The 21,580-nt window shown below is 53.6% G+C and overlaps 1 protein-coding gene across 5 annotated transcripts in view; it reads left to right on the top strand.

Moving 5' to 3' along the window:
- Positions 1 to 21,089, top strand: part of RFTN1 (raftlin, lipid raft linker 1) — a 226,136-nt gene extending 205,047 nt beyond the window's left edge. For all 5 annotated transcript variants that reach the window (XM_027549562.1, XM_027549536.1, XM_027549530.1 and 2 more), the window contains exons 8-10: positions 12,085 to 12,188; positions 13,133 to 13,214; positions 19,817 to 21,089. In XM_027549562.1, the coding sequence (XP_027405363.1) occupies positions 12,085 to 12,188; positions 13,133 to 13,214; positions 19,817 to 20,176 (546 nt within the window). In that variant the 3' untranslated portion in view covers positions 20,177 to 21,089. The remainder of the gene's footprint in view (positions 1 to 12,084; positions 12,189 to 13,132; positions 13,215 to 19,816) is intronic.
- Positions 21,090 to 21,580: the final 491 nt, after the last annotated feature.

Genomic DNA, 21,580 nt, shown 5'->3' with positions numbered 1-21,580 from the left:
CATCTGTCTTTTGACTTTGCATAGCTTACCTTTTGTCATGGTGAAGGAGTTTTTATGTCACCAGATTTATTATTTTTACTTTGTGGTTTCTGGATTCTAACTTATTTAGAAATGGCTTCCAATGGGCCCTTTAAAAATTTAAATAATAAAATTGTGTTGATGTAGGGGATTGGACACCAGCATCTATTTCTTCTGAAAAATCCCAGTGAACTGATACTAAGAGAATGTTTGATAGATAGATGTGTGTAAGAGTCACTCCTGATTATTCGTGGATTCCATTTTTGCAAATCCTATTTGGTAAACCTATCTCTAACCCCTAAGGCAGGACTCTCAGTGCTTCCGCAGTTGCTTGCAGACGCGTGCCTTGTTGTTGCTGTTCAGCGGCTCAGTCGTATCCAATTCTGTGGCCCCAAGAATCGCAGCACACCAGGCCTCCCTGTCCATCACCAACTCCCGGAGTTCACCCAAACTCATGTCCATTGAGTTGGTGATGCCATCCAGCCATCTCATCCTCTGTCGTCCCCTTCTCCTCCTGCCTTCAATCTTTCCCTGCATCAGGGTCTTTTCAGATGAGTCAGTTCTTCCCATCAGGTGGCCAAAGTACTGGAGCTTCAGCTTCAGCATCAGTCCTTCCAATGAACACCCAGGACTGATCTCCTTTAGGATGGACTGGTTGGATCTCCTGGGACTCTCAAGAGTCTCTCCAGCACAATTATGTGGCAAACGCGCATGTTCCAGGCTAAGAAGCTTTCGTGCTGCACACAGGTGTGCAGTTCCCGTCTGCAGTTCACTTAGGGCCACGTTTTTGCGTGCTTGTGCTCCTTGTTGGTGACGTCACTGTTTTGAGTGGTCCTCAAGCATGGCGCTGCAGCACTAATTGCAGGAAAGCGGGCGTGGGCCATACAGAGCGAGTGCACGTGGTAGGAGCTTTGCTCATGAGCGAGTTACAGTGCTGCTGGCGTGAGGTTCAGTATTAACGAATCCATGATATATACTAAAGCCAGGTGTCTTTCAACAGAAACTCTCATTAAACAAAGTTATGTACTAATCATGTGACCAAATATTTGACCAGAGGTTCACAGGAAGCTAACCCTGTATTTCCCCAGGTTCAGTATCTGCTAATTTAGTGTTGTGGTGACATTGTAGTACATAATTCCCACAAATAATGAAAACTGGCTATAGATGGTAGGTAGCTAGATGGATAGAGACATAGGCAGGTAGGTAGGTGGATGGATGGATGGATGGACAGATACGTACATACATAGAGATGTAGACAGGTGGATGGATGGATGGATAGATGGGTGTCCATAAGAACAAAAAGACTGAAGAAGAGAAAGAGGAAGCTGTGTAATTTCAACAGATTTCTAGAAGATGGTGGGTGCATGGAGAAAAGCTGATTGATTTAGCACAGTGGTGGAAGCCGCACCTGGAAGAGGAAGGGATTGTGAGGAAAGCGCTGGCCTTGGAAGCCTGAGCCCCTGCAGGGGGTGGGATGAACAGCGAGCTGGAGACAGGCATTGGAGTGAAGTCCGCACACAGTGTGGTGAGATCCCTGGCTCCCACCTGTGCCTCATGCAGCCCAGTAACTGTAGACACGATCCAAGGGTCGGATGAAGCCACTTAAAGAGACAGAGTATGTGTATCCGTGAAACAGAACCAAGATGCTATAAGAAAAGAAATGATCAAAAGAGGAGGAGGAGCTTCAGGGCCTGAAAATAGGACAGCAGAGCATTTTAAAACATAACGAAAGGGCTGGGAGTGAGACAAAGGGCATTTTTAAGAAGACAGAATTAAAAAGAAAGCACAGTCGCTTGGTCGCGTCTGTCTCTTTGCGACACCATGGATGGCAGCCCACCAGGCTCCTCCATCCATGGGATTTTCCAGGCCAGAATACTGGAGTGGGGTGCCAGTGCCTTCTCCAGGGGATCTTCCCGACCCAGGGATTGAACCCAGGTCTCCCGAATTGCAGGCAGATTCTTTACCAACTGAGCCACCAGGGACGAGAATAAGAAAACAACAGGGGGGAAGGTCATAAAATTAAAATACCAATCCTACGTTTTGACTAACAGGAAGTCTGAAAAGAAAAAGACAGAAATGGAGAGCAAAATTATCAAAGAAAAGAAAAAAAGAATACTTTTCAGAGCTGAAGGATGGGAATCCTTTGAGGGCAAAGCTATTGGGTGTACACCCTTTGAGTGAAAAAAAAAAAAAAAACCCTCATGAAGGCATATTGTGAATTCTGGAACTAATGGGGAAAAACATCCTAAAATGTTCCAACGCAGCACAGCAGGCTACACAGCTTGAGTAATCACACAGGTATCACAATAGCAGTGCTGACATAGAGCAGCTAGTGGGGGGATGCTTTGAAAGTATTGATGGAAAAAGCGATCACAGTCTAGACTTCTGTACCCAGACGGTTAGTTAAAGGTGAAGAGAAAGACACTTGTAGGAATGCAGGGATGCAAATAACTTCCAGGTCACGGTTTCCTAGGAAGCCAGCAGAGGGTGTGCTCCAGCAAAATGAGGGGGAAACCCAGAAGGAGAAGACATCCTCCCTAGGCAGAGTGGAGGGAGAACCTGGGCCAGAGGAGCATCCACGCCAGTTGGAGCAAGGGCACAGAACGTTCTGGAAATGAGGCCTCCAAATGGGAAAAAATAGAACTGATAGCTTATGGTGAACGATGTCGGATTCATGGTCTCCGAAGAAGATTTACCTTTGGGACCAGGGACCAGGCGTGATCACTCAAGAGCTTTTGTGTAGCAGTCTTATTATAAAAGTAAGAAAAGGGGCAGAGGAACCTTCTGACATAGACATCAGAAGGGGGACAGAGAGTGCCCCCTCGCTAGTGTTAGCAAGGGAGCTATATACTTTTTTAGTTAGTTATTACAGGAAATCAAAAGAATGTCTCGAGGTTGTGAAAATTTTACACCCACTCCCACAATTTACATTTTAGGATAACAGGATTAGAACTTAACAATAGAAAGATCCTACCAGGCCCACCTCTTTCAGAATCTCCAGTTTATTGTGATCCACACAGTCAAAGGCTTTGGCATAGTCAATAAAGCAGAAATAGATGTTTTTCTGGAACTCTCTTGCTTTTTCCATGATCCAGCGAATGTTGGCAATTTGATCTCTGGTTCCTCTGACTTTTCTAAAACCAGCTTGAATATCTGGGACTTCAGAGTTCAGTTATTGCTGAAGCCTGGCTTGGAGAATTTTGAGCCTTACTTTACTACCGTGTGAGATGAGTACAATTGTGTGGTAGTTTGAGCATTCTTTGGCATTGCCTTTCTTTGGGATTGGAATGAAAACTGACCTTTTCCAGTCCTGTGGAAAATTCTGAAAGAGATGGGAATACCAGACCACCTGATCTGCCTCTTGAGAAACCTATCTACAGGTCAGGAAGCAAGAGTTAGAACTGGACATGGAACAACAGACTGGTTCCAAATAGGAAAAGGAGTATGTCAAGGCTGTATATTGTCACCCTGCTTATTTAACTCATATGCAGAGTACATCATGAGAAACGCTGGGCTGGAAGAAGCACAAGCTGGAATCAAGATTGCCGGGAGAAATATCAATAACCTCAGATATGCAGATGACACCACCCTTATGGCAGAAAGTGAAGAGGAACTAAAAAGCCTCTTGATGAAAGTGAAAGAGGAGAGTGAAAAAGTTGGCTTAAAGCTCAACATTCAGAAAACGAAGATCATGGCATCTGGTCCCATCACTTCATGGGAATTAGATGGGGAAACATTGGAAACAGTGTCAGACTTTATTTTTTGGGCTCCAGAATCACTGCAGATGGTGATTGCAGCCATGAAATTAAAAGACGCTTACTCCGTGGAAGGAAAGTTATGACCAACCTAGATAGCATATTCAAAAGCAGAGACATTACTTTGCTAACAAAGGTCCATCTAGTTAAGGCTATGGTTTTTCCAGTGGTCATGTATGGATGTGAGAGTTGGACTGTGAAGAAGGCTGAGTGCTGAAGAATTGATGCTTTTGAACTGTGGTGTTGGAGAAGACTCTTGAGAGTCCCTTGGACTGCAAGGAGATCCAACCAGTCCATTTTAAAGATCAGTCCTGGGTGTTCATTGGAAGGACTGATGCTGAAGCTGAAACTCCAATACTTTGGCCACCTCATGTGAAAAGTTGACTCATTGGAAAAGACCCTGATGCTGAGAGGGATTGTGGGCAGGAGGAAAAGGGGATGACAGAGGATGAAATGGCTGGATGGTGTCACCGACTCGATGGACATGAGTTTGAGTAAACTCCAGGAGTTGGTGATGGACAGGGAGGCCTGGCGTGCTGAGATTCATGGGGACACGACTGAGGGACTGAACTGACTGACTGACGGGACCCATTCCCATAATATACATTCTAAGATATCAGGATCAGTCAGAAGGTTTTCAGGAAGGAGAAACTGCCCTCAAGCAGGATACATTGTTGTTATATAATCCTTGGTACAAAGTTTAAACTGAGTTGTTTGTTGTATAATCATGAGTTCCGGGCTTAAAGAAAAAGCATTTTATGTGACTAAGGAATTTAGAGAAAAAAAAAAGATGTTTGTCCTTTCCTCCTCCTTGAGAATTCCAGACCCCTTTCTCCTCCTCAGAAGCCCCAGACCCAGAGGCTCTCTCCTTCTTGGAGACCCCGGACTTTATCAACCTGCCTGGGAACTGATTCTCTCAGTTCAGTTCAGTTGCACGCCAGGCCTCCCTGAACTAATATATTAATATTTAGGCACATGGGATATTTACTGATGGGTAGGAAGAAGAGCTGGAGAAGGAAATGGCAACCCACTCCAGTGTTCTTGCCTGGAGAATCCATGGACAGAGGAGCCTGGTAAGCTGCAGTCCATGGGGTCGCTAAGAGTCGGATACGACTGAGCGACTTCACTTTCACTTTTCACTTTCAAGCATTGGAGAAGGAAATGACAACCCACTCCAGTGTTCTTGCCTGGAGAATCCCAGGGACGGGGGAGCCTGGTGGGCTGCCGTCTATGGGGTCGTACAGAGTCCGACACGACTGAAGCGACTTAGCAGCAGCAGCAGTAGGAAGAAGAGCGGAGAAGGCAATGGCACTCCACTCCAGTACTCTTGCCTGGAAAATCCCATGGACAGAGGAGCCTGGTAGGCTGCAATCCATGGGGTTGCATAGAGTCGCACAGGACTAAGCGACTTCACTTTCACGTTTCACTTTCATGCATTGGAGAAGGAAATGGCAACCCACTCCAGTGTTCTTGCCTGGAGAATCCCAGGGACGGGGAGCCTGGTGGGCTGCCGTCTATGGGGTCGCATAGAATCGGACAAGGCTGAAGCGACTTAGCAGCAGCAACAGCAGTAACATAGACTTTTGATTTAATTACATTATCACCACTGGGGGCACCAGGAAAGAGAAAGTAAGAATCGTGAAGGGGAACAGTGAGCCTCCATGTCCCATGGTAGGAAACCAGAAGAGGCCTGAAGTTGACACGTAAGGAAATCGTATATAAACATGCCTTGCCCATTAGCGCTGGGCATTGGTGCTTCAGCAGCAGTTTACAAAAGCCTCTCGGCTGTTGCTTCGCGTGTCCTCTCCAGGCATGGAGGGGAAGGACCCCCCAAGGCTGCCAGGAGACCAGCCCAGAGGTCCTTTCAGACATGGAAACTGAATTCCCTTCTTCATCTCCAGTTACGAGTCAGGAACAAAGTGTCGTCTTTTAAGCTGCCTTTGTCCCAGATCCTTCTAGAACAGAAACAAGGAGGAAAAGAGAGGTGCGCAGTGATCCCAGTATAGAAACTTTCTCACTGGACCAGGGCGTTACCTCCTAATATTCCCCGCTGCAGGGGCTTTGGGAAAGGATCAAAAGACACACGTGTTTGTTAGGAAACGCTGCGTGTTGTCCTGGTTTTGGAGGGTAAGGGAAGGTTGTGTTGGATGTCTGTTTCTTCACTGGATTCGCGGCCACTGGAGGCATCGGCGGGAACAAAGGAAAAAGAGCCGTAAATACAAACGAATCCCTTTTGTACAAGTCGAAGAACCACAGGACGTGCGCCATTTTTTTTTTTAACACTCCAGGTGTGATCGGAGATGCCGCATCCACACGGGAGAGTGGAGAGTTAATTAAAATTTTTGCTGCTGTTCCCAGAAATGTCTTTCCGTTTGATCAGCGGGCTGGCTTTGGAGTGCTGCGTGTGCGTCTCTCCTCACTGGAGTGTCATGGAAAAGCAGATCAGAGAGCGGCTTCCATCCGACGCCTGCCCGACCCCCTTTCCTAGCGAACGGACTTGAAAGCGGCTTCCCCTGACTGCGTGGGGCTCGTGTCGTTTTTAGAAACGTCATCTTCTGACTATTGATAATGTGCACACCGGCTTTGATACAGGTGCCTGTGGAAAACCGCAGGAACCCTTAATTACATCAAGGCCGCCCAGAGCGTTGGGCGTGGCAGAGTCTGGCAGGGCGAGCCCCCTCACCCCCCGACCGTTTGTATTTTCCTTTTCCGCCCGTGCCGTGCAGCCGGCTGGCAGCACCTGGGGCTGAACCCTGGGCTGTCTCAGGCAGGGCCGTGTTTCGCAGTGTTTTCTCTTTGTTCTCCTTTTGGTCTTTATGGTTCTGGACCCTCTGGCTGGCATCCCCCACCTTGAGGGCGAAGGCTGCTGAGGAGGAATCCTGTCGTCTTCCTCTTGAAGATGGTGGAGAAGGAGAAGAGCGCAGAGCAAAGCCCGGCTTGGGAGCCCCGTCTGGGCAGGCAGGCGAGGCTGCCCCCCGGGGTGCCCATTGTCTGGCTGCGCACAGTGCGGAGGAGAGAACCGGGCTGGCCGGACGCCGCCGGTGAAAGGGCTCCATCCTGACGCCGCCGGTGAAAGGGCTCCATCCTGCTGCCCGGGCATTGTGAGCACCCGGGCTTTGTGAGCACCGCGCTGGTCCTGGTTGCCATGGCGACTGTCTGATTGTGGCGGGCCTGTCATGGCGCTTGATAAAGAGGGAAGGTTATTCTTGATAGACCCGAGTAATTACAACCTCGCAAAGCCCGAGTGTGGATTTAACATTTTCTCCCTTCTTAAATCCAGAATGCAGGGATGGGGGCCCGGGTTCTCAGGGTAAAGCGGCCGCAGCAGGGCGGGGAGCCCCTGCCCACTGCCCGGGATGTACTGGCCAGGCGGGCCTGCCATGGAGGGCCCCGTGTGCCGGGGGTGGGGCAGAAACGGGGTGGGGCCTGTATGGGGTCTCCAGGGTCAGGGCCAGAATGGGGCCCTCCCGTCCCCCTCCGCCATTGGTTTTTGTACCTGCCTCCCTCCCTTCCGCCCAGTCCAGCTGCCTCCGAACTGTGTCAGTGCAGGGCTGAGCCTTTCAGAGCCCCCTGACCTCTCCGCCCCTCGTGAAGAATGAGGGGAGGGCTTCAGTTCCGTTTAGTTGCTCACTCGTGTCCGACTCTTTGCGACTCCATGAATCGCAGCACGCCAGGCCTCCCTGTCCATCACCAACTCCCGGAGTTCACTCAGACTCACGTCCATCGAGTCAGTGATGCCATCCAGCCATTTCATCCTCTGTCATCCCCTTCTCCTCCTGCCCCCAATCCCTCCCAGCATCAGAGTCTTTTCCAATGAGTCAACTCTTTGCATGAGGTAGCCAAAGTATTGGTTTCAGCTTCAGCATCATTCCTTCCAAAGAAATCCCAGGGCTGATCTCCTTCAGAAGGGACTGGTTGGATCTCCTTGCAGTCCAAGGGACTCTCAAGAGTCTTCTCCAACACCACAGTTCAAAAGCATCAATTCTTCCGCACTCAGCCTTCTTCACAGTCCAACTCTCACATCCATACATGACCACAGGAAAAACCATAGCCTTGACTAGATGGACCTTTGTTGGCAAAGTAATGTCTCTGCTTTTGAATATGCTATCTAGGTTGGACATAACTTTCCTTCCAAGGAGTAAGCGTCTTTTAATTTCATGGCTGCAATCACCATCTGCAGTGATTTTGGAGCCCAAAAAAATAAAGTCTGACACTGTTTCCACTGTTTCCCCATCTGTTTCCCATGAAGTGCTGGGACCGGATGCCATGATCTTCGTTTTCTGAATGTTGAGCTTTAAGCCAACTTTTTCACTCTCCACTTTCACTTTCATCAAGAGGCTTTTGAGTTCCTGTTCACTTTCTGTCATAAGGGTGGTGTCATCTGCATATCTGAGGTTATTGATATATCTCCCAGCAATCTTGATTCCAGCTTGTGTTTCTTCCAGTCCAGCGTTTCTCCTGATGTACTCTGCGTATAAGTTAAGTAAGCAGGGTGACAATATACAGCCTTAATGTACTTTTCCTATTTGGAATCAGTCTGTTGTTCCATGTCCAGTTCCAACTGTTGCTTCCTGACCTGCATACAGATTTCTCAAGAGGCAGGTCAGGTGGTCTGGTATTCCCATCTCTTTATTCGAGGTAACAGCAGAGAGATTGTGGCCACAAAACTGCACTCTTTTCTGTCATCAGAAGAAACCTAATCGATTCCCTAGGCAGTTTTCTGCAGACTTAAGTTGCACCTCAACTATTAGAAGTGTTCTTTAAAAAAAATAGAGCTGCCTTATGATCCACTCCTGGGTGTGTTTCCAAAGGATAGGAAAACACTAATTAGAAAAGATAGGTGTACCTCAGTGTCCATAGCAGCATGAGTCACAGTTGCTAAAATACAGAAGAAACCCGAGTCAGTAGACATATGGATTAAAACGAGTGGTGTATTTGTGTGTGCACACACACACATGTGCACACGTGATGCACACTGTGTACATGTACACACACAATGGACTCTGACTCAACCACAGAAAACGAAATGATACCATTTGCAGCAACACAGATGGATCCAGGAGGTATTATGCTTATCAGTGAAATAAGTCAGAGGAAGAGAGATACTTTATGTTTCCACTTACACGTCAAGTGTAAAAAATAAAATGAATGAATATAGCAAAACAGAAACAGCCTCACAGACGTAGAGGACAAACTAGCATTTGCCAGTGGAGAGGATGAAGGGGATTAAGAGGTACAACCTATCACGTATAAAATAAGACACGGAAATGTATAGCACAGGGAATGAATATGTGCTTTATGATCACGTTATATGGAGTCTCCCTGGTGACTCAGCAGTAAGGAACCTGCCTGCCAGTGCAAGAGACACAGGTTTGATCCCTGGGTTGGGAAGCTCCCCTGGAGAAGGAAATGGCACCCCAGTCCAGTATTCTTGCTGGGAAATCCATTGGACAGAGGAGCCTGGCAGGCTGCAGTCAATGGGGTGGCAGAGTCAGACACGACTGAGCACGCATGTGGCGGGCATGGCTTGTGTGGAGTATAATCTATAAAGCTGCTGGATCACTGATGGTGTGAACCTGAGAAGAGTGTAATATTGCAATTATTAAAATCGACAGCAATTCAGTGATCTTCTTTGGCTACACCAGCAGGCGGCATGTGAGGCTCTAGCTCCCTGACCAGGGATACATGCGGGGTCTGAACCACTAGACTGCCAGGCATGTCCTGGTCCCGTGCAGCACTTCAGTTAAGAAAAGGACAAAAAAAAAAAAAAAAAAAAAACAGCCCCCTGGGCCCACCATTTGTAAAAGGAGTTTCTGATTGTGCAGGTCTGGGTAGGTCCCGAGACTCTGTTTGCAACAAGTTCTAGGCTGAGGCTGCTCACGGAACCGCACTTGGAGAGCCGCTGTCACAGGCCACGACTTCCTGTGTGCAGTGGAGGCTCCCGGGGGACGTGGCTGCGCAGTGGCCACGCCTGGACAGGTGCCCGCGATGGCAGCTCTAAAAGCCCAGGGGATGCAGGCCTGCCCCTCTTCTGTCTTCAGCCCCCAGTTCTGTCCCCAGAGGCCCCCTCGCCACGGGCCAGCCCTCTGCCCGGCACCCGCCTGCTCGCTGTGCAGCTCGAGCTGGGGTCCCCCCGGGAAGGCCTCCCTTCTCTGCCCACCGTGCTCCCCAGCCTCTGAGCCCCCAGAAGCCCACCCTCACCACGATGACCCCAGCCCCTTTGCACTGACCGGCCAGCCTCCTGGCCTTCAAGTGGTCTGTCTTGTGTTCGGGGTGTGTGTGTGTGTGCACACATGTGTGTGTGTGTGTGTGTGTGCGCGCGTGCGCACCCCCTGGTGTCTGCAGGACGGGAACCCAGCGGCAGGGCTGAGCCGTCCCTCCCGTCCACCCCTCGGTGGGCCTGCAGTCCTCCTGAGTGGGTCCTGAGGTTGTCCCGGCATGCAAGGACTCTGGATGCCTGTCGGGGGCAGGGCCCGGTGAGGCTGCCGTCGGAAGTCCACCTGCCTCTCGAGAAAGCAGGGAAGGGGTCGAGGGTGGGGGGCCCAGGCAGGGGCCTCACAGTGGGGTCCTCTCCCTGTCTACCCCCTCTGTGTGTGTGTTGTGTGGTGTGTGTGGTGTGTGTGTGTGTTGTGTATGTGGTGTGTGTGTGATGTGTGTGCTGTCGTGTGTGTTTCTAGTGTGTGTTCTGTGTGTTGTGTGTCTGGTGTGTATTGTGTGGTGTGTGTATTGTATGTGTTGTGCAGTGTGTGTTGTGCAGTGTGTGGTGTGGTGTGGGTGTGTGTGTGTATGGTGTGTGTAGTGTGTTCTGTGTGGTGTGTGTGGTATGTGTGATGTGTGTGTGGTGTGGTGTGTGGTGTATGCATTGTGTGGTGTGTGCATGGTGTGTGGTTGTATGTGTGTGGTGTGGTGTGTGTGTGTGGTGTGTGCATTGTGTGTGTGGTGTGTGTGCGGTGCGGTGTATTTCTGTGTGTAGTGTGTGTTCTGTGTGTTGTGTGTCTGGTCTGTAGTGTGTGTTGTGCTGTGTGTGTGTGGTGTGTGTGATGTGTGTGGTATGTGTGGTGTCATGTGTGTGTAGTGTGTGTTGTATGTGTGTTTGTTGTGTTGTGTGGTGTGTGTGGTGTGTGCGTTCTGTGGTGTGTGCGTTGTGTGTGTGGTGTGTGTGTGTGTGTGGTGTGGTGTATTTTTCTATGTGCGTCTGTGTGTGTGGTGTGTGTGTGGTGTGGTGTATTTCTCTATGTGTGTCTCTGTGCTGTGTGTGTGTGGTGTGTGTGGTGTCGTGTGTGTGTGTGTAGTGTGTGTTGTGTGTCTGGTGTGTGGTGTGTGTTGTATGTATTGTGTGTGTGGTGTGTGTGTGTGCAGTGTGGTGTATTTATGTGTGTCTGTATGTGCTGTGTGTGTGTTGTGTGTGTTACGTGTGTTATGTGTGTGCTGTGTATGGTGTGTGTGTCTGGTGTGTGTTGTGTGTGTTGTGCTGTGTGTGTGGTGTGTGTGGTGTCCTGTGTGTTTTGTGCTGGTGTGTGTTGTGCTGTGTGTGGTGTGGTGTGTGTGTGTGTGTGGTGTGGTGTGTGCATTGTGTGTGTGGTGTGTGTGCAGTGTGGTGTATTTCTCTGTGTGTGTGTGTGTGTGTGTGTGGCCACTCTGGTTGAATGCAATGACTTGATTTTCGTTCAGATGTAGTTTAACTCCCACAGGAGGCTCTGAAACCCCGAGCAGCGTGTGGTCATGGGCCCTGGGTCTGTCCTGGAGGTGAAGTGACTGCTTCTTCTTGAGTGATGCTCATGGAGGCGATTTGTCCAGAGGAGAGTGAAACAAAACAAACGCTCAAACCCCTTGCCAATGGCACAGACCAGGGCGGGGGGGAGGGAGACCCCACGATGGTACAGACCCAGGCCGGGGGGAGGGGGAGACCCCACGATGGCACAGACCCGGGGCGAGGGGGAGACCCCATGACGGCGCAGACCCGGGGCAAGGGGGAGGGTGACCCACGACGGCACAGACCCGGGGGGGAGGGGGAGACCCCACGACAGCACAGACCTGCGGCGAGGGGGAGACCCCACGATGGCGCAGACCCGGGGCAAGGGGGAGGGAGACCCCACGACAGCACAGACCCGGGCAGCAGGGAGGGAGACCCCACGATGGCACAGACCTGGGCAGGGGGTAGACCCCACAATGGCAGTTGGACCCCAGGCTCTTGCAGCATCTTCGAGCCGGAGCATGCCCCCCCTTCCGCTTTGTTGGGTTGGTGGCCGGGTGGTGCCTCCCCATCCCTGAGATGAGGCGGCCCCAGCCCTGACCTGACCTTTCTCCCCAGGGTGTGGAGGTGCAAACAGACTACGTGCCCCTGCTGAACTCGCTGGCTGCCTACGGCTGGCAGCTCACCTGTGTGCTGCCGACTCCCGTCATCAGGACAACCAGGTACCAATAACCAGTTTACCTTACCAAAGCTTGCACCGTCCTGACCAGCTCTTCGTGTGCGTGACTTGTGGAATCCTGTTGGCATCAGCTCTCCACCTGAGGAACGGCAGGCCCAGGACCTCAGAAAACCACCCCTGCCCCGAGCACCCCCTCCCCACGCGGGCAGCTCAGCCAGTGACTTGCTGCCCAGCCTGTCACCGGCTGGAGGGGGCCCAGGTCTCTCATTTGCGAAAGAAACTCAGCACCTAGAGTGTGCCCCAGGCCGAGCGGCCACGTTGTGTACAGTCTCATCTAGTCCTCAGAGCATCCCGGGAGGCAGAATTTTTTTTGTTGTTTTGGGGATTTATCCCAGTCTTACCAACCCTGAAAGGCCTCTGTCTGTCTTCTGGACTTGCTGTCAAACTAGTCCTCCTAATTACCTGTGGGGTGGTAAGCATAGATATCGTGCCCATTTTATAGATGAAGAAACTGAGGCTCAGGGAGGCTTCGTCACAAACCCGGACACACAGCCAGCAGGAGCCTCAGCCTGGGCCCAGGTCCTCACTGGCCACCCATCCCAGGCCAACCAGCTCCCACCCCAAGCCTCATCCCCAAAGACAGACTTGGAAGAGCCCCACCCCCGCCCGGTGTTCACCGAGGCCACTTTGTTGTCATTTGGCCAAGATGCCAGCTGTCATTCCACACCAGGGCAAGGGGGGTTTTCAGACATGAAGCTGCCTTTCAGGGGTGCCCACTTCTGTTGGGCCCGTGAGACAGCCCCCCAGAAGCAAAGGTGCGTGCTGTGGGGGGCTTCATGACCTCTGACCTCTCCATCTTGGGCAGCCCCCTTCCTTCCCTGGCTGGCTGGCCTGGCTGAAGTTGGAGGTGGCGGCCTCCATGTGAGGTCCGGGCCCCCCGCCCCCGGGTGTAAGAGGACTCATCCTCCACTCCCGTGTGTGTTGCAGGGAAGGGACTGTGTCCACCAAGCAGGTCGTCTTTCTCCAGAGGCCGTGTCTACCTCAGAAGGTCAAGAAGAAGGAATCGAAGGTGAGTGACCTTGCCGCCCTCCTGGGCCTGGCTCCGCAGAGCCCCGGGGACCCCTGAGCCCCCTCAGCAAAATGAGCCACGTCACCTGCAGGTGGGGGCGCTGGGGGCCGTGTGGCCAGCCCTCTCCTGCGAGGGTGCTTGGGCAGGCAGGGTTTGCGTTCCGAGGCTGAAGTGGGGGGTGCTGGGAGGCGGCTGCAGCCTGGGCAGGGGGCCCACGCCCCGTTCCTCTGCATCTTCATCTCCGTGCGAGCTGGCCGGAGCTCCAGCCGGCGCCCCATCCCTGGAGCCGTGGGAGGTTTGGAGATCCTGGCAGAGAGAACCTGCCAGAACGCCTTCCCCGAAGGGCCCGCCCCGCAGGGCTGAGCGGCCAGGGCTGGTGTGGACGCAGGGCAGCGCCCCTGCGGAGCGAGTCCTAGGGCCAGGCCATGCCCCACCCTCCTGGGACGTCACCCGAACGCTCCTGGGAGCGCAGTCGCCCTGAGACTGGGGGTGTACCCCGTGCTTCCCTGAGGCAGAGCCCAGGGCCTCAGCAGTGGCCGCACACCCCAGGCTTTGCCCCCGAGGGTGCTCCTCCCAGGCGACCCTCGGGGCCGCGCGGCCGTGCCCTGGGGCCAGCTCGCTGTCCCTGTGACGGGCACGGCCAGGCCGTGGGGCAGAGCCCGCTAGACACCCCCACCCTTCCCCTGGCACCACCCCCCAGGCCTCCTCGCGTGCTGGGGATGGGGGCCGTGAACAGGTTGGCCGTGAACCGCCGCCCCTCCGCAGCCAACACGTCGGGGGCGGGGCGGGGTGCGCGCTGGTAGGAGGGACCCCGACAGGCCGGCCGGGGTTCTGGTGCGCGCTGTGCCGTCGCCGAGGGAAGGGCCGGAGGAAACCTGGGCGGCGGGGTTCAGGACGGGGCGCAGGGCCGCTGTACGAACGTCCAGCAGGAAGGTCCGGAGTCCGGAGGGCGGCGGCCGGCTCTGCCGGGTCGGGAGGAGCGCCCCCGGGCAGCCCGCGCCCTCCCGGGGGCTCGCTCAGCCCTGCGCCTCCCGGGCGCGGCTGGCAGTGGGCACTGCCCTCGCCGTGACGTGGGGCGGCGCCCGGAGGGTGGCCTGTACCGGCCCCGGTCCCCGGCCCGGTCCTAAGCCGGCGGTTCCCTGTACGGCTCCCTGGAGACCCCGGGCGCCCTCAACTCGAGGCCCGCGGCGCTGACCCCGGCCGCGCCCTCCAGCCCGGGAAGCGCCTTGTTCTCTCTGCCCCACCACGCCCGCCTGGTTTCCCACCCGCTGCCTCATCTGGAGCCCTGTGTCTCCCCACTTCCTCTTCCGTAGAGAATCTCCTGCACCCCCAGACCTAGACGGCCCCCTCCCTACCCCTGAGTCGCCGAGTCTCCCCTCGGAGCGGCCAGCCTCAGCCTCTCCTTCCCTGTAGCTGCTGGTGACCCCGCACCCTTCCGCACCAGGAGGGCCGGCCCTTCGCGGGCCCTGGAGCTCACCTGGGGCCTCCGTCTCCTCCCGCCACCGCCAGTCTGTCCTGAAGGCATGTCTAGCTTTAGGTCCTTGACCCTCTGGAACCCCCTCTCCCATTATCACCTGTCTGGACTACCCTCATCTCCCGATGACAGGCCTCCCTTTCCAGTGTGTTTTCCACTCAGAACCAAAGTGACCTTCTACAAAGAGCAAATGGAGTCGTGTGCTTCTAAAGCTTTGTGTTTTTCAAGATAAAGGTGGGAGCCTTTACTGGGGTCCACATGGCCCTGTGGGGTCTCCCCCAACCCCCTGCCCTCCGGCCCATCTGATGCATCTCAGCCACCCTGGCCTGCATGCTCTCTTGGATTCCTCGCTGCCACAGGGCCTTTGCTTGGGCGTTTCCTGCATCTGGGATACTTTCTTCCTTTGTATTTTCTCAGGACAGCGTTCTCTCCCTTTAGACCAAGCCAGGCTCTTCTGCGATTTACCGTGAAGAACCATGTTCCTCTCCTCTCTGTTCCTGAGTATTTGTGATCAGTGGCTTATCCTCCCCAGTAGAATTGGACAGGAACTCTCTGAGATCACACCCTTTCTGTCCGCACTGCTGTATGCCCGGCCCCTGGCTTTCAGTTCAGTTCAGTTCAGTCGCTCAGTCGTGTCTGACTCTTTGCAACCCTATGAATCGCAGCATGCCAGGCCTCCCTGTCCATCACCAACTCCCAGAGTTCACCCAAACTCATGTCCATTGAGTCGGTGATGCCATCCAGCCATCTCATCCTGTCGTCTCCTTCTCCTCCTGTCCCCAATCCCTCCCAGCATCAGAGTCTTTTCCAATGAGTCAACTTTTCGCATCAGGTGGCCAAAGTACTGGAGTTTCAGCTTCAGCATCAGTCCTTCCAATGAACACCCAGGACTGATCTCCTTTAGGATGGACTGGTTGGTTAGGATGGACTGGTTGGATCTCCTTGCAGTCCAAGGGACTCTCAAGAGTCTTCTCCAACACCACAGTTCAAAAGCATCAATTCTTCGGTGCTCAGCTTTCTTCATAGTCCAACTCTCACATCCATACATGACCACTGGAAAAACCATAGCTTTGACTAGATGGACCTTTGTTGGCAAAGTAATATCTCTGCTTTTCAATATGCTATCTAGGTTGGTCATAACTTTCCATCCAAGGAGTAAGTGTCTTTTAATTTCATGGCTGCAGTCACCATCTGCAGTGATTTTGGAGCCCCCCAGAAATAGTCTGACACTGTTTCCACTGTTTCCCCATCTAACTGCCATGAAGTGATGGGACCAGATGCCATGATCTTCGTTTTCTGAATGTTGAGCTTTAAGCCAACTTTTTCACTCTCCACTTTCACTTTCATCAAGAGGCTTTTTAGTTCTTCTTCACTATCTGCCATAAGGGTGGTATCATCTGCATATCTGAGGTTATTGATATTTCTCCTGGCAATCTTGATTCCAGCTTGTGCTTCTTCCAGCCCAGCGTTTCTCATGATGTGCTCTGCAGATAAGTTAAATAAGCAGGCTTTGAGTTAGTACTCAGCAAACACTTGTTGAACCAGCGAATGAACAATCAAACTGCTGGGCCCAGGACGTGCGTGGTGTGTGTCGCACTGACGTTTAAGGAAAGAGTGCAAAATTCAGACGTCAGGGATGCAGCATATTTAGTCCTCTTTTAATCAGCCAAGGGGATGAAATTCTCCAAACAGGACTTTCAGTATTTGAAAGAAACCTCTTTGTTCATCTGTGATAGTGGCTTTCAGAACAAATATTAACTTCCTTTGAAAGTAAGAGGTGCTTTCTGCAACCCGGGAGACATCTGTCTTCAGCTAAGCTACCGAAGTGGAGGCAGATACAGTCAGGTTTTAAAACGTGTGAATTCAATCCACGAGCCCTGCTGACTTGGAACTCTGGACATGTGCACACTGCTGTAAAGAGGACTTTCCCCTTTCTGCACTTATTTTTGGCACAGACAGCTAGTCGGGGTTTTCTCGGTTTCCACGCTGGCTGCACACCCTCACCCCACTTGTGCCCTGGCCTGGGAAGGCCCGTCCATCCCGCTGCGCCTGCAGCGGCTGCTCTCTTGTGTTGAGAGACTCGCCCTGGAACCGCTCAGACACTCTGTGTCCTCCAGCCTGGCGGCCTGCCTCTGGGTGGATGCCGCTGACCTCTGCTCAGAGCCACCCCGCGGCAAGCTCTCCCGCCTCAGGGTCTGAAATACATACCACCCACCCTTGGACAGAGGTTAATCCGAGTGTAATTCAGAGTGAGCCTCTCATATCCGAGGTTCCCTGAATCCAAGGATGGAAGCAACCACTCACCTCGCAGCACTGGTTTTTACTGTTTCAAGCCACCTGCGTCTCAGGGGACCCACGTGGTCCAGGGGCCAATCGTCCTTCTGTTGTTCCTTCAAGACTGTGACTGTCCCGAGCACAGCAGTAAGGGGACCTGCGAGTGAGGCTGGAGGAGGAGGCCCTCCTGCGGATGCTGGGCTGGGGCTGATGGGGCACGTGGAGGGGTTGGGGGAGGCTGTTTCCCACAGTGAACTGGTGGTGCTGGTCTTAGCTGTGTGTTCTCACTCTGTGACCCATGAACCTGCTGAATCGGCATCACCAGGGAGCTTGTGTGAAGTGCCAGCCTCTGTCCCCTCCCCAGGCCCCCTGATCAGAAACCCCGGGATAGGGTGGGGGCCCTGTGTCTGAAGGCGTCCCCCAGGTGATCCTGAATGCCTGCCAAGTCTGAGAGCCAGTGTCTCAGCTGAGTAGTTTAGGGCCCCTTTCCAGGCTCACTGTGTGTATCTCCATTCAAATTTTATCATTATTGATTTTTTTAAAATAGGCCTGTCAGGGTCTGTTCAATGTAGATGTGTTTTTTTTAATCAGACACACCGAAGCGTCTTTCACGGCAGTTAAATCTGTACTTCCATTAGCTGATCAGTTGGTTTCATGCATCCAGCCTTCATCTAGCAGATTCTGTCCTGAGGTCACGAAGTCTGAAAGCTGAGGCACACACGGGCGGGCTGAGCTATTCCAAAGGTGCGTGGCGTCTTCCCTGGCTTCCTTCCAGAATGTGAGTCTGAAACCTTTTACCCACCAAGAAGGAGCAGACGGAAGATTAGTGTAGAGTCAGAGAAACCTGTGTTTGAATTTCAGCTCTGCTGTTTTCTAGCTGTGTGACCTTGGGAGAGTTAACGTCACCTCTCGGAACCAGTACATGCTCATCATAAAATGATGCCAACAGTTCCTAGTGAGAGCACTGCTTTAGGAATTCAGGGGAAGGGAAGCCTTGTCTCAGCGTGGGACACTCAGAACATTTAGCTTTTAGATTCTAGAGACCCTGAGTTTCAGCCACAGCTACTTCCCTGCTTCGTGAGAGTGCTCCCTGCAAAGGAGAGGGGGAAAGGGGAGGACTCCAGACACAGCCTCCAGGTGACCCGGCTGCGGCTCCAGAACAGCTGTGGTGGGCTGGGGACTCCGAGGAGCTTGGGGAGTCGGTGACATCACCACCCTCCATCTAAGGACAGAGAGAATGGTGCCGTCCTTGAAGGCGTTTGGCTTGGCAGAGTTTTCCGAAGGACAGAAAAACACGGGTCGGAGTCGTTTGCATCCAGCTCGGCGTGGACAGCCCCAAATCCCCCTCCGCCCAGCAGCCCAGGCAGGGCCTGGAGAGAGTGAGCGGAGCGCTCCCCGCAGGCCCAGCCCGGCTGTGTCCTCTGTCGTGTTGTATCGGGAGGGCGGTGCAGCGTGATTCTCTGCGGGAATCCGGATGCGGTTGGTGTACGGGGAACCACGCGTCTGCTGTTCATTTAGCAAGAGCAGCCTTTTCGAGGACAAGGGGTTCGCACTGAGACTCGCCAGGGTCTGCCACAGCTAAGAGATCCTGCGTGCCGCGGCAGAGACCCAGCACAGCCAGATACATGCATGAATAATTTAAGAAGAAAAGAGCCAGGGTCCAGGGTGGACTCTGGCCCAGGGGGATGGGCGCGGCCAGGTGCACCAGCCGCCTGCAGGGGGCGCTGGGAGTGGGCCAGCGGGTCCCCGCCCCACTGCGGGGGAGTGGGCCCCCAACTCACCATCCACCAGCCGCCTGCAGGGGGCGCTGGGAGTGGGCCAGCGGGCCCCCACCCCACTGCGGGGGAGTGGGCCCCCAACTCACCATCCACTGCAGGCTGAGTGGGTCCCCGGGGTGACTCACCCCACCCCGGGGCTGTGCACCAGTCCAGGGGGCGAGGGCAGCTCTTCTGGAGATTACTCCCTTGCCTGAGGACAGACAGCTACCAAATGCCAGAACCGGGGCCTGAACCGGGGTCTTGGCCACCGCACCGCCTGTGGTGCTGTGTCGCCTTATTTGGGGCCTTTCAGCCTAAGCAGTCTCACCAGTTTTGTTTTGACAAAAATACAATTTCCTCCAACATCTCTCAGAGCTGACTGGCTCTCAGCTCGCTGTATAGGCCAGCTTAACTGGCCTTTTTGTAAAACCATGCAGAATGAAGAGACTCTTGACTATTTGGAGACACCCATTAAAAAAAACTCCTCCGTGTGGCCTGGAAGTAAAACGCAGCTGCAGCAGCACATGAGGCAGCAGTAGTGAACGATGGCCGCTGGTACCCAGGAGCCGTGCAGGGTCAGTCCGTGCTGAGGTCAGAGGTCCTGGTCCCACATGGTGGTCATGGGGCCCCAAGATGCCTGCTGCAGTCTCGGCTGAAGTGGGCACCTTCGGGGTGGGATCTGGGGGACCACTCCACCTGCAGAGGGGGTCCATTGTTGAAAGCTCGTGGCTTGGGTAGGAAAAGCTCAAACTACTCTCCAACCTGAGGGCAGTCTGTCAGTCACTGTACGAGAGAAACCCCCAAAAGGAGTGTCTAGGGGAAACCCAGCCAGTATTGTCGGGGAACTTGGTGTATCAGCACCGCCCCTCCCAGGCCTTTGGTATGGGGCCCTCTCCCTGGAAATTCACCCCTAGAGTCCACGCCGTGGCAGGAACTGCCAGCTCCCAGTGGGTGCGAGGTTTGGGCTGTGGTTGGGGAATAGCGGGCCTTGTGTGTCTCGCTGCCAGACGTGGGTGTGAACACAGAACACGTGTCCAGGGACGATCCAGGGTCACGGAAGCAGCGTGTATTTATCTCCCATCTCCCCCGATCTCTAGTTTCAGTGGCGATTCTCCCGAGACGAGATGCGTAACAGGCCGACGAGGAAATCCAAAGGGAAATTCTGTGTCAGGGGCAAGCGACAAGCCGAAGAAAGCGAGAAGAACCCAGAAGACCAGCTTCCCAGAGTGGGAGACGCGGGGGGCCATGTGCCCGGGCGGGAGGACTGGGCGGAGGGCCCCGCGGAGAAGCCGCGTCCAGATGGCCAGCCGTGTGTGGAGGGCGAGGCTGTGCAGAACGGCCCCTCAGGCCGCAGCCCGGCCCCGGCGGAGGGCAGCGTGGGGCTCACTGGCCCCGAGCCTGGAGAGGATGCTGGCGTGGAGGTGGCTCCAGGGCCCGCGGCAGCCGAGCACCCCTGAGCCTCGCTGGGCCGTGGGCTGGGGGCTCGTGCGCCCTGGTGTGGCACGTTGCCTTTGGCTTGGCGCGACCCCTCCTGGTGAGCTAATGAGCCACCCGAGGAGGGCTGGGCCCCGGCATTGCTGGTTTCTGCACATCCTTTTGAGACGTGTCCTGGGCCCCAGTGCTAGAACCCACGAGGACTGGTCGCTCCTAGACCTCGGGGCTAGGAGTCCAGCCCTGACCCTACGGCTCCTGGGAGGGGCTGGGCCACCCAGGGCCTCCAGGGGCCCCTCAGGCCAAACTCCGGGTCAAGCCTGGCTGCCAGTCAAGGCTGACATGGTCATCGCCCCCACCCCCAGCCCCGAGATGGGGAGGTCCAGCCCCTGCTGTTGGTGCAGCTGCTGGTGCTTGTAACACGCCCTTGAGCCCTGTCCACTGCTTTTCTCTGTCTGACCCCTGGACCCTGCTTCTTTGGCAAAGAACACGACATTGGGAGGGGAGGTGCCCCACCTCCTGGCATTTCTCCAAGTGTTCCCACAGATACTGGTGATCTGGAAACGCAGAGAGAATTCTGTGCGTGTACCCACTTCTGCAGAATGTCCGCAAAAGTATTCTGTTAGTGTTATTGCCAAAAAAAAACTTTAAGGTTTTGTATTCAGCACATCCTGGGAACACACCTTCTTTCTGTTATTTCGGGGCCAGCTGACTGGTGGGGAGCCTCTGTTGTGTGTTATTTTAATCAGTGTGTCCTTGGCCAAGTCGCTTCCCACGCGTGTTATGACGTGTTTATGTTGTCCAGAAAATACCGTGGAGGCTTTAAGTAGATGCAGCTGCAAAGCCTGGAGAGAGAGTGCCAGCCGACGTGACCAGCAGCCTGTCTCTCCTGTTTCTTGTTTAGTTACTTAAAGCAATAAATCACCTACGAGTTCAGTGCATTGTGAGTAGGAGTCTTTCTTCACGTCACACTGAAGAGTCGTAGCCTGGTGCCTGGACACCCCGACCCCAGTCCCCGTTCCTGTTTCCTGAGTCCCTTAACTCCTGGCACCCACAGGAGGAGCCAGCTGAGCTCGCTCTGCCTTCCTGTCATTTGTACAAAGAAGATGAAAGCGGAATTCAGGGGCCACCAGGTAGGTCAGGGCACCCCCGTGGGTGCCCTGGGTGCCCATCTACTCCCAGGGTGGGGGAGACAGTACCTTTTTAAAACAAAAAGCCCCACATCGATTACTAAGGATGCCTCCAATCTTTTTAAGTAAATTATTCAGTGTGCAAATAATTTATCTGTGTGCAGATAAATTTTTATTTATTTTTATTTATCTTTTTATCTGTGTGCAAATTTGCTAAAATAAAACACATTTTAAATATATTTTAATAGGGGAGAATTAAAAATCCTAACACAGCCACATGGCACATTTTCCTTTTATGAG

This window comes from Bos indicus x Bos taurus, chromosome 1 (genome assembly GCF_003369695.1).
Source record: "Bos indicus x Bos taurus breed Angus x Brahman F1 hybrid chromosome 1, Bos_hybrid_MaternalHap_v2.0, whole genome shotgun sequence".
NCBI classification, from domain to species: Eukaryota; Metazoa; Chordata; class Mammalia; order Artiodactyla; family Bovidae; genus Bos; species Bos indicus x Bos taurus.
The sequence above is the reverse complement of the archived record's forward strand: the minus strand, read 5'-3'. Positions and strand labels throughout refer to the sequence as shown.